General features: G+C 32.6%; 1 protein-coding gene across 3 annotated transcripts in view; it reads right to left on the bottom strand.

Moving 5' to 3' along the window:
* The window catches only part of LOC143191610 (uncharacterized), a 49,609-nt gene that overhangs the window by 18,593 nt on the left and 17,627 nt on the right, over nucleotides 1–13,389 (bottom strand). Inside the window, exon 1 of one of the 3 annotated variants that reach the window (XR_013004572.1) lies at nucleotides 9,795–12,282. The exons of 1 other annotated variant lie outside the window; for it this stretch is intronic. Coding sequence is in view for 1 of the 2 variants with exons in the window: in XM_076396859.1 (XP_076252974.1) it covers nucleotides 9,795–10,411 (617 nt within the window). In the remaining variant the exon portion in view is untranslated. Of the gene's footprint in view, nucleotides 1–9,794; nucleotides 12,283–13,389 lie in introns of those variants that run through there. One more of the 3 variants, XM_076396859.1, reaches the window with a different exon arrangement.

Here is a 13,389-nt window from a genome sequence, read left to right as displayed (position 1 = left end):
TCACTGAAATCAAAAACTAATAACAATTACGAGGAGAATAGTCGGGATGCAGCATTGTCTTCCTTCATAACAACGTCATTATTGTTTATTTAAAAGACATTGATAAAAATGTACATTTTAGGATTGCAAATGATTTGTAAAGTAGACATATAAATCTTAATATATTATTGATAGGCTTTGAATGTATATAAAATGCCGTGTGAAGCTTATGGCCACCATGCTTCATCTATGTCAATATGATTTCGACGTTTTAGAAGTGGTGATATTGACACCGAAGACAAAGAGAGCCATTTCTCGATGAAGCTGTATGAAAAAACAAAACGGTCGGAACACAACGATAGTATTCTTCAGCATAACAACGTTTAGCCGCATGTTGCAAAATCGGTGAAAACATACTTGGAAATACAGATTCTGATTTTATATATTCTGATATTCTGATTTTTACTTGTTCCGACTTATGAGTCGTGACGTGTCTGAATCGCTTCACTTCTTATGAAGGTACCAAAACAATGAGTAGATTCGTGGTTATACTCAAAATATACATCGTTCTTCGATCGAGATGGAATACGTAAATTGCCTGAAAGATGGGAAAAAGTAGCGGCTATCGATGGAAAATATTTTGAATAAAATTCACTGTATCGATATTTTATAATAAATCTTGAAATGAGGAAAATCATTTAAAACTAATATATAGGTTTAATATGTAAAATGAGTAAAAACTATTCGAGTGAAACGAAACACGAACAGTGACGCCATGATTAAATTTTAAAAGGGTTTTTTTTTGTAATTAGTATGCATCTACAGTAATTTACAAAAAGAATATGAATCATCCTTCCTTCTTCCCTTGCAAACACAGTATTAATCCATTCTTTACTCCAAATCTCCAGCTTATAAATTCCATTTATGTTTGTGGAATTGTATTTTAGGGATCTTCATATTCAACCCAACCACAGCTGAATTTATTATTTTTTCAGTTAGGACCTAGTACACGCACTTATATCACAAAAACTGATGCTAACATTTTCTTGACTGAACCAGAAAACGACAACAAATGATCAGCTAAAAGAGTTTCTTTAGTGTTATTAAAACAATTTTTAATTTGTAATTTTATATAGAAGACACTGGTGCCGGTGTGAAAAAGTAATCCATATAATTAAAGTCTAAATATTAAATAGAAAATATCAATGAGATTACCGTAATTTTTATTCTGAAAATTACGAATTATTTTTGGATTAGAATCGTTTTGCTAGCGTTCTAAAACTAACAATATTTTATTTTCGTTGGCACAAAGCTAAGATCATGCCGAGTGTTAAACTCTTCTTTAACCGATTTCAAAAAAGGAGGGGGTTCTGTGTTCGACTGTTTATATATATGTTTTTACTGTATGTTCGCCGATTTCTCCGTCAATTATGCACCGATTTTCAAAATAAAAGTAATTTTGAAAGAGTTTTAATATATTCGAAAGAGTGCACTTCCGAGGTAGTCCCATTGGAGCCAAGCCGGGGTCTTTTGGGGAGAAAGGGGGGAGGAATTGAGGGAAACCCTCCAAATTCAAAGGCACGTATAATGTTATTGTCGAACTCATGTAACGGAAGACCGGAAATCGTTCAGTGCAAAAGAGGTTCAGTTTGAAGAAGCCGTCGGAATATTGTAAGCTACGGCTTCTATGGTGTAGTGGTTAGAGCGTTCAGGTCACACGTGGAAGTCATGAGTTCGATTTCCGGCGAGAGCAACGACTTTTTGTTGTTGTTCTAGTTTGGTTATAATATTTTCCAAATCATCTAGGTTAGGTAGTGAGTCCCGGGGCGTGAAGCGTTCCTTATTTTCAAGCATTGTTTCTTTATTCCTGTTTTTTCCCATATGGGCTGCACTTTTACTTGGTCCACCCATCTTAATACTTAATAAAGTAACAGCATAATTTATTGTAAATTATTTCATTTTTTAAATGTTAGTGAGTCCTTATTTATTTCTTGAAGTCGGTTAAAATTTTATGTTAAAAATGTTTTTACAAATTAGTGGATTATTCTCTAAATAGACACAAAGAAAATTGTTAAGTGCTTATATCTATTTTAGTCAGCGATATCTATTGCTGATGCAAAACAGAAAGGCTTTATGTAACGTATTGCGATTAGCGATGAAAAGTGAATTTACTACGCCAGTTTTAACTGAAACAAGTTATGACTAATTCCAGGAGAGCTATCCACATCGATATTGAAGCAGAATATTCCTGGTCATAAACTCTTGATGTATAAGTGTTATCTAACACGATCCAGATAATCCGGTCACCTGTTTTTCTAATTCCGTGAATGGTGAACGAATGATACGGGTCGGTCTGTTTTTACCCTCAGTGCCGCTTATTAACACCGTTCAACAAGTGGCCTTTTTTCATTAAATAATAAAATGTTTTTACGTAAATTAATAATTTTTGATTTTTAAATTTTTCAAATATTATAACTGGCACAGTCGCTTAGCCAGAAGCTATTCTAAGTAAGAATCATTCAAGATTTGAAAAACATTCCTAGTCTATGGATTCCTAGCACATGCATCACAGTTGAAGGTGTAAGGCCACCAAAGGCGGACTGAAGTTGCTGTGAATTGACATAGTTTGACTATTGGAATCTGGAGTCACCAAAACTTAAAAAAAACCATTCCGTAGTTGGGTACTATGGGAATTTGGGAAGAAAAAGTGCCATTTCGAAGATATTTGAAGGAAAGTGGATACAATCGATACTACGATACAATAAAAACAACCTTTATAACAACGGAAAGATATCTCTGTGTTATATAATAAGGGCCTGACTATCCGGCTATCTGTTTAAAAAATTACCTGAATAGTGAAAGAGTGAAACAGAGGGTTCCGTTTCCTAATAGATAAGAACCCTCAGCGTCACTTTGTATCGCTTTTCAACAAGTCGCTTCTTCTTTCCAGAAAATATCACAGTTTTTAAGTGAAATTATAGTTTGTTTTTTATATAAAATCCTTTCAGATATTATAGCTTTAAAATTCTTTATAATAGCATCAGCAACGTGTGTTGCATTACAAGATGCTAAAGGCAAATAACAGTAACGCTGTTAATTGAACAAATTGAATGACGCATTGTTGTAAAAATCTTAACAAGCTCTTTTCGAACACGAAAAGCCTACTGATAACCATTTGTTCGGACCGAAATAGCCTGATTGGCTGGCAAAACGTCGAAGAAGTGTTAAACCGGGTCAATAATCAGACTGTTATCACAACAATATCGTTCTTTTGAATTGATTATTACCAAGTTGTCAAAAAGATGCGAAAAAGTTGTAAGATATTATGGAAATTATTTTGATTGATATATATTATACCAATCTATCACAGTAAATCATTTTTTTAAAGTAAGAAAGATCAGAAAGGAAACTAACCACCTAACACATGAATAAGTGATCATGAGACTGTCTGGCAGACAAAAATAGTCTTAAGAACACGTGGATTACATTTTTAGGCACGTAATATATAAATTTAATATGAAAAGGTCAATATACTTCTTCCCAAAGCCACTAATTACAATTTCTTGACACTCATGAGCATCCAAACTCATTTCATGTGATATCAACATGCGACGCCGAGTTAAAGACGTATTAGAAAACTATTTCTAGCTATTTTGACACGATTGATTCATAAAGCGCCCACAAATATCCTGAAATAACATGTGTATGAGTATGATTTTTTCCATCCCGATAAACGTAGAAAACAAGACTGACGTTGAAACGGTTTCAAATAAATGAATTACATTAATATGCCCACATTTTCGCCCGAATTGTACAGTAGAATGAATCTGTGAATAAGATATTTGAAGAATTCGTCGCATCATTTATGTTTGTTTGTACGAAACACTTTTAATTTGAATCCACAGGGGATTATGTCCCGAAGACGATGTTTTAAGATAATGCTTATATTTTAGGCATCTATAATGTTTTAAAAATAAACGAGTGTGTTTATTTTTTACTAGACACGTGAAAATTGAACTACCTGTAAAAATGAGTCAGGAATCGTTTTGGTGAGTAGCTTTCGATGACAATAATGAAAAATGTGCCAAAGCAATTGTGGCGTTGATTTGTTAAGGGGTTATATCTATTTAGAATATCTATTTGTTTGCTTAAATTACATCAAAACATCTACAGATTTGTAATAAATTATGTTAATATATGTATAGAACTTTAAAATATCCTGCTAATTTTATAGCGCAATTTTAGAAAAGTACAAAAGGTCTTGGTAAATTATTATCATTTTTTACAGATCCATTAGAAGAAACACTGCGTATGTCTAGGTTTTACAGCTTAGCAATACCTTAGTTTAGATTATCCAGTTCACTATAAGGTATTTTTTAGTTATATTACATTCATAGTAAAGTAATCTTGTATGTACGTATAAGGTAAAACGAGATTATAGAATAAATACCGATTTCCTTAAGCAAATCAAATAAGTTGATCCGATTTTGAGACAAAAACACATCTTTTTATGTATCAGACAAGCCATAAGTTCTTCTGGCAACTGAAGTTTCTGTATTTAGTTAAAATATGGGAGACTAACTAATACAATCTACAAATGGTGTGAAAGATCTTAATATAATGTATATGAAATTTGTTGAACATTTGCAATAGTATCTTTGGTGAGGTTACCAGTCAATTAATTACCGCGTATGCACTTGTGTCTGAGGATCCAGAAAAATACAATGTTCTTTTGTCGAGAAGTTCAAGACTGTATAATTAAAAAATTTTTACCACTAGCGAATACGAAAGAAGTGCATTATCGAGAGTTTTCAGTGAGTTTTGAGAGTCAGGTTTCAGTATGATTATTAAGTTTTTTTTTTGTTGATAAGATCATAATATTTGATATGCTTAATATAATATAATTTACGAATTAATTTATTATTACTGTTCTTTTGTACTTGTATTCATATCAGTATGTATTTGTCAAATTAAAATAAAAATTAATCTAGTTAAGCTAAAGTTAAAAATGCACTTAGTCACTAAATAAGATCGTGTGGTTTGGTTTACTTCAATCTTCTGATTGATACAACAATTGTTCAGTAGTTGTATTGGTTCCATGTTGTTGTGATCTAGCAACTTTATTTCATATTTTAAGGCTAAATCTTGGATAACTTCTTATACCCATTTGATTTCGGAGGTATCATGCAGCTCCTCGTTGGTTAGATAGCGATAATAATTGGCAATTAATCATAGAACTTTCTGGTTTGTTTACTAGTTGGTTTGATGTTTTATTACAACCACATATTTACACCCCATAGGTCCAAATTGGCGTTATGATTGTTTGATAAACCAATATCTTTGATTTTAGTCAAGCTGAGAGTATATTCTAACTAACCAGTACAGTTTTTTGAGTTTGAGTCTAACATGCTCTGCTTTTGTCTAACATGATGTTTGGTACGAATAGTGGAATTAGAAGGTAACCTGAAGAGTTTATTGTGAGACCTATTATTTATTATGAAATAAAAGGTCAATTGAAAAGTTACCGGCCTACCATAGTAAAACACATTTTTTGGCCAAATTATTTTACTTTGTTCAACATAATTCAAGGGTGATACACTGATTATAGCAACCCTCCAAGTTTTCGATACCATTTTTGTAGTACGATTTGTCCTTTGCTTCAAAATAGGCCTCAGTTTCGGCGATCACTTCTTTATTCCACGAAAATTTCTTCCCAGCGGGCATTCTTATGAGGTCTGAGAACAGAAAATAGTCGCTGGGGACCAGATATGGAGAATACGGTGGATAAGAAAGCAATTGGAAGCCCAATTCATGGATTTTTGTCATCGTTTTCACTGACTTGTGACACGGTGCGGCAGATTTTCAGCAATTTCGTCCTTCAAACGATCCAATAACGTTATGTAATAGTCGCTATTGATGGTCCTTTCTTTTTCAAGGTAGCCAATGTAAATTATTCCATGCGCATCCCAATATACAGTACGCTATTGCGTTTTTCCACGCTTTGGAGCGGGTTTATCGTGTGCAGTCCACTCGGGTGACTGTCGATTGGACTTCGGAGTGAAATGATGGAGCTATGTTTCATCCATTGTCACATATCGAGGCAAAAACTCGGGTTTATTACGCTCGTTTATCATCTTAAAACACTGCTCCGAATCATCAATTCGTCGTTGTTTTAGGTCAAAAGTGAGTTCTCGCGGCACCCACTTTGCATAGAGTTGTCTCATACCCAAATACTCGTGAATGATATGATGTACACGTTCAGTTGATATTTTTAAAGTGTCTGGTATTTCATTCAATTTCAATTTACGGTCATTCAAATTTATTTTCTCGTCTTCGGTGCTCATTTCACCATCTAAACTTAGCATACCAATCCTTGATGGTTGATTTTCCTCGGGCAGCGTCCGGAAACTCAGCATCACGTCAAGTTTTTGTTTCAAATGTAATTTTTCCCTTTAAAAATTTTTTCCTGCTTTTTCTCGTATCTTTGGCAACTTGGACGCTGTGTCGAAACAGAGATATTGCTTTGGTCATTTATCCATTTTGGCATTTTTTCTACATTTAAAAATCTTGTGCCAATCAAGCATGCCGCATCGTTCTGAACAAATGATAGTCAGAAGGCTTTACGTCTGGTGAGTACGGTGGGTGTGGCTGAACTTCATATTCGAGAGGTAACAGAGTATTCTTCGCAACTCTTGGAATGTGCGCCAGAGTATTATCATGCAACATGATATTCGTTATTACGGGCCTTTTTTGCAACAATAGGTTGTTTAATTTATCCATTTGTCAGCGGTAGAGCTCTGTAGTAACAGTTTCATTCGGTTTTAGCAGTTCCTTATACCCTACGCTTTTCTCATCTCGTCATATGCACACGAAACTTTATGACCATTAATATTCGCCTTCAGTGTCAATATGAATGGACCATTCCATGTCTATTTACTTTTGGGTATTACCGTAATAGATCCACTTTTCATCGGCAGTCCCAATACGATATGTCAAAACTGTCAGATGTAATAATTAATTTAGGTAGTTTTTTTTTAATCCAAATAAAAAAAATTATAAATAAAAATCAAATTTTTAAATTGTTACTTTGCGTTTTCATCAGTAGATATCGATGATAAAAATACATGTAAAAACACAACAATTTGTGATTAAAATTGTGCAGTAAGTATATTAAAGCAATTATGTAAAGTAAGCTATTTACAGTTAACAACACGTTTTATCTTTATAACTATTTCGAATTAAACATTTTTACTAAATTTTTAGATTAAAAGCAAGTAAAAAAAACATCCCGTCAGGTTTCTGGTAGTTTTATATTTTTTAAAACTATTTTCGTTAAAGTTTCATTCAAACGGTGCATTAATACTTTTGTAACAACACGTTTTCGATTTAACGGTCGCTATAAAATTGAAATATTTCCATTCGTACTCGTCCGAAATAGCTCAGAAACATCCAGTCCATTAGGAGGCATATTTTAGAATTCACTGCTTTGAAGTGTTGGGCAACTGATTTTTTATTGGTGTATTTTGGACGATTTTTTGGCAGCCTCAACGAATTTTAATCATTTCGATTATTTTCACATTTCTCTTCGTGTTTTTACAGTTTTCATTCACTCTATCCACTGTATATTATTGTTAATATGGGTAGAAATGTTGCGCAAGTCATTCAAGCCCAGACGTCATGCTTAAGTAAAAGGAAAATTGATAAAACAAAAAAATACCCGTTCTATACAATAATTCTAGTAATTATAGAACAAAAAAAGACTGCTCATAAAAAATGAAGCTGAGAATTGGATTGACCGGATCTAGTGTTTAACGTGGGCTCCGAACCACGGTTCTCGGCATTAAGCCTATCGACCAACTTGGAGATCATCCGAGAAGACATCCGGTCTTACCTAGCCTGGTTACTGGCGTGACTAGTATGGTTATACCTTGTCGGACTTTACACTCTTGCTTTTTAAACAATCAACAACATAAATATGTCTCAAGTGAGAAAATAGTCTCTGGATGAGCCGCCTCTACAACGCGTTTATTGTGTCAACACAATCACATCAATATCAACGATATGATTTGTGAAAAAATGGAAAAATATTGAATGGAAACTATATATGTTTTGGACAAATAGACAATTTGTTATCATAAATTTACAAAAGAAATTGTTCAAAATTAATGTACTGTAAATTCCTAGTTAATTACATGTAAAAATTTATTATATTTATTATTACATATTTATATTATAATATGATTATAATAATCTCAAAAACAACAACCAACAACAATATATTTTGTAATATATATATATATATATATATATATATATATATATATATATATATATATATATATATATATATATATATATATATATATATATAGAGAGAGAGAGAGAGAGAGAGAGAGAAAGAGAGAGAGAGAGATATGACATCAACTGAAAATTGGTTCTAAAATTATGTACCATCAATAAGTTAAATATTACATAAAATTATTGATAAATCAAATCAAAATGGTTTATGATAAAGTATGCATATTTTTGTTTATAAACACACTCATCCTTAAACTATAGTATTTTCAGTATAATCTTTAAGGGTACTTGCAAAAAGGTTGCAGGAATTGAAATAAAAACACTAAAATAATTATTTAAAATTTTCATAATATGAATTAGTGGAATAAATATTTTTAATCTTGTTGAAATATTTCATATAAATCTATATAATTATTAATAGGATAATACTTATAAAGTATAGTAAAATAATTGTCTTTTAAAAAACAAAAGAAAATTGAATTTTAATTGAATCAAATTTAGTTTTTAAGGAATGTGCTCTTAAGTTAATACTAATTTGAACTATACCGTGCATAGTTTTCTAAAAAATGGGTTAGTTTAGGACAACATATATAGGCTTGATGAAAATGAACTTAAATTATTCGTAATAAAAATACTGCTGAAATATTTCAAACTCGTTAGTTTTATTTTAATTTTAGTATGATTAGATAATCTATATTAACATAATTATTAATAGTAGTGTAATAGTATATTTTAATGTTATGAAACCCAATTAAATATTACCCTTTTATAATAAAATGTAATTTTGATGATTGGAGGCTGTCCAGTTATGTTTATTATAAATTTTGTTTTGAATGTTTAATAGAAATTGTTATAAAAATATAAATATGTGTATGTTATTGTGTTAAAATATCGAAAATCTATAAGTAAAAAAAAGTAAACTATATATATTAAAATATATATCCTAATATATTTGATATTTTTAAATTGCTAACATATTCCAAATTCGTAAGTAGTATTTTCATTTTGGTATAATTAAAGAACTTTTATTACCATAAGTATTAATAGAAGTATAATTTAATTTTATATACTATAAAAATAATGATGTTACTAATTAACTATATACTTTCTTGATAACAATATCGCTTTTTAATAACATTAACAAAATATGAATAAAAAAAACTTTAACTGAAGACATCAAAAATGAATGTAATAAGGAGTGGTTTTAAGTTATGTTTAATATAAATTTTGGTGTGAATGTTTAATATATAGTGTTATAAAAATGTAAATATATGTATTATGTTAAAAAATCGATATTATTTAGATGTAAGTTCATAAACTATTTATTATATTAGCAATTCTTCTAAAATGTTCCAATCTGGTAAGCTGTGTTTGAATTTTGGAATACTTGAATTATTGATATGAACGTAGTGCCAATAAGAGTATAACTTTATTTTAATTAAAGGTTTATCGTGAATATTCTAATAAATGTTAAGAGGGTATCAAAAATCACACAAATTTTTTAATTAAATACATACTTGTCTTGTTGTATTTTCTCATCGGTGCCAAAACTATCAGAAACCGGTACCGTTTCAGTTCCTGGTATTTTGTCCTTTTTCTCCGGCAACTCTTCCAGCGGTTCCTCCTTGATGTGCTCCTGTATATCGTTGACGGTGAATTTCAACGTCTTCCTCACTTCCATCACGGGACTAGCCGGAGGAGTAGATACATCTTTTTTGACGGTACCCTGGACGGGGATCCGGGGTGCGATCGCGGTGGTACCATGACCGCACGGCTTCACGTTGGAACCACGTCTTTCGACCACTTTATTCTCCGGTACTCTCAGACCGTTGATGAGCGTTGGTTCGCTCATTTTCGTGTCGGTCGGTTCGTTATTTTTTTCGTAAAAAGTCGCCGCCTCACAACTGATAGTTTTAGCTGCATTCACAACATTTTTTGGCAAGGGAATGGCGTCAATATCGAGCGCAAGTTCAGGTGTGGAAGGTTGATTATTTTTACACATTTTCCTTTTATCATCGGCCGGACAGTCGCCGCTTTCCTTCAGGTTTCTATCTCTGACGCTCGCGTCCTTATCCTTGTTTTTCCGACCGCTTCCGCCATCGTCCCTTTTCGATTTTCGAAAGAAACTGAACATCCTCCCGTCAATTCTCCTCCCCTAGAGGACGCGCATTTTACCCGACTGTTTATACACGCACTTGGACTGATCGTCTAAATAAAACTGAACCATTCACACCAAAAAGTTAAAAACACGGATTTAATTTTAGAACCCATGAAGTTGCTTCGTATTCAAAAACCACGTCCATCTCGAACCGGCTGTTTTAACCAAAAACTAAGTACGAACACGATTCTTGGTGAGATTTAGCGGTTGCGAGTGTGTGAAAAGTTCGAATTTCCGTTGCCAAAGCGAGTCGAAGAGAAGATTTTCACGCGGCTTAGGTGGGAGACACTTGATGCTGGAAATAACGTCACAAAAAGAAAATCGCCGCGGAATATATAGTCCGTTGTCCTTGATGCAATTCGGGTTTCGCGGTTTTTATTTTAGAAGTTGTTGGGTCGAGATGTTCTTCGGGGTGATTTATTGGGTAAACCGACCGGTAATCCTCTGGGAATAATATTTAGATAAAGGAGAAACATTGGTGGCGATTGTAGTCCCACGGAATATTTAGTAGGCAGATTAAACAGGCTATAATTTGTTATTAGAGCGTAGAACACTTTTTTTATATAAACGGAAATTGGAGTTATTTGCTTTGTTTGCTATATGTTGATTATGCGAAAAAGTATATAGTCTATTCACAGTTTATTTGGATATGGGTCATCAACATGTTTAATATATGCCGCAATTTGTAAATTTGTTCTAGAATGAGACAATATAGTCTGATAAGTTCGAACGTGAAACCGAACTAGATTGACGAAGTCGTCCGGTTGTCAAACGTACGCAAAATGATTCAAAATATTATAATTACAGGTTATAAACCGGCAAACCTTGTTTTAAGGCTCCGTTTAGAAACTTTAAATATCTTTAGCGCGTTGCAGCTGCACTGAATATTAGTACGGACACGGTCACTAAAAAATCTCGAAAAATTAAAAACAATATAACCTTAAATTCACAAAAAGAAACCGTCTTTATGCGAAACTTGTGATGAATCAAGATCAGCTTCATTTTAGCTGTAACAGTACAAATCACAAAATACTATCTCATATGTATCTATGCTTTCTATTTTGTATTTTAAAATAGAGAATAGAAAATATAATGGAATAGGAAATTTAAAACATATAATCGTATTTATTCAGTTGCCTAAGACAGAAACATCAAACAAAAACAAAGGTCACACAGTTCAATGGAAATTATGTCGTGCCCTTTACTTCTTTTTCGCATTTTATTAACAGAAGGTGTAAGAAATCCGTTGGAATTATGAACATAATGTTAAATAATTTAATACTTTTATTCAATTTATTTTATTTTACTTTTAATATATTAAAATTTAGACTCTCCCATCAGATACGCTATATAACTTCATATAATAAATTTCTTATAATTGTGTAATACCCGTAGTAATTTCCATTTTTCGAATTAGTAGAAGTATTAGTGACCCAGCAAGGATATTTATATCTTAAAATCAGTTTTACCTGATGAAATAATAATAACGTGCGTTTGATTTAGAAATTTCAATTAGAAAGAATGTCTTCGTACCCGAAAAACGAGTATAGTGGTTCAAGTCGTAGTAATAGACCTCATAAAAGATTATTTCACGAAAATAAATATACAAATCGGCAGTCAAGTAACTTTTGTGAAATTGAAGAAGAAGAAGAAGAAGTGAAAGAAGAAGGCGAAAAGGAAGAAAAAAAAAGTAAAATGAAGAACATTAATAATTATCGAGAGATGGCTTACTCGATAGATATTTAGGCCGTGATACTCTAGGCTTCAAATCAATAGTTTGGCTCTTGACGATTCCAAAAATTTGTATTCTGGTTTAAGAATCTTTGAGGTCTCGGTATATTTGGCTGCGTGCTTATTTAATGAAGAAACTTCCTGTATTTTAGCCATTCTAAATGAGCTTAATATTAGCGTCGGAAGTAGAAGCTTCACTCAGAATCCGACAAAATCGCCGCAGTTCTCTGGACAATACAGAAGCTCGAAAAGCTCGAAAAGAATAGAAGTAAGCGGAAAAGGGCACATATAAAACTGACTGCAATATGATGCTGGAATAGCTCATTAATTAGTAAGTTGTATATGTGTTAATTAACATTGCCGTAAACTATCCTCTATGTAAAAAATGGTAATAATTTTTTTCATTGATTCACATAGAAGAGGCCCTTAACAAATCATGTTTTTCTAATTTGTTTCAAATGAAAATTGTGACCTCCAGAATGCACACAAATCCAGGTTGGAGGGTAACAACGCGCGGCAAGCTATATCTTCATTTCATTCACAGCCAACGAACTCAAATGTTTTTCAGGTCTCTAATTTGCATTATGCAAAAAGAGGATTTGTTTTGAAAACCACCGTGTTGTTTTTGAGAACGACGGTGCGATTTTTGGCCGACCCAGATCGAAAATAGAACCGCTGGATCATTCCTATTAACATTTTTAAGTGGTTGTTCTCGATAACGTCGAGAATATACTGCTCAATGAATAAATATACATGCAGATTATTTTCATGGGTTTTACGTGGTTTCTTAATCTATATAACACATGGATTGAAGAACGAACAAGAGAACGTAACAAAGAAAACGTATTTTTATACAAAATTGACTTTGCTCATCTACGTAATCTCCACAGTTATTCCAGAGCCGTTCTAAGATTTCAGTACTACTATTGTATAACGATTTATCTTTTGCCTCAATATAGGCATGTCACCAGTTGCTGCGGAGTGAAGTGATGGATCCATTGTTTGTTTGTGGTAATGGGTTTCATCCATTGTCACATATCGATGTAAATAATCCGGTTTGTTACGTTTAAACATGGCCAAACACTGCTCAGAGTAATAAACACTTTCTTGTTTTTGGTCAATAGTGAGCAAACGCGGCAAGCACTTTGCACAGAGCTTTCTCATAGTCCAGTGCTAATAGCCAATACGTCTTACGTTCAATTATCAATTTTCATGTGGGCCCA

This window comes from Rhynchophorus ferrugineus, unplaced genomic scaffold, assembly GCF_030347505.1.
Source record: "Rhynchophorus ferrugineus isolate W39M unplaced genomic scaffold, kcgeb_rfMv2 rfM2, whole genome shotgun sequence".
Lineage (NCBI taxonomy): Eukaryota > Metazoa > Arthropoda > Insecta > Coleoptera > Curculionidae > Rhynchophorus > Rhynchophorus ferrugineus.
This window is presented reverse-complemented; position numbering and strand designations above follow the sequence as displayed.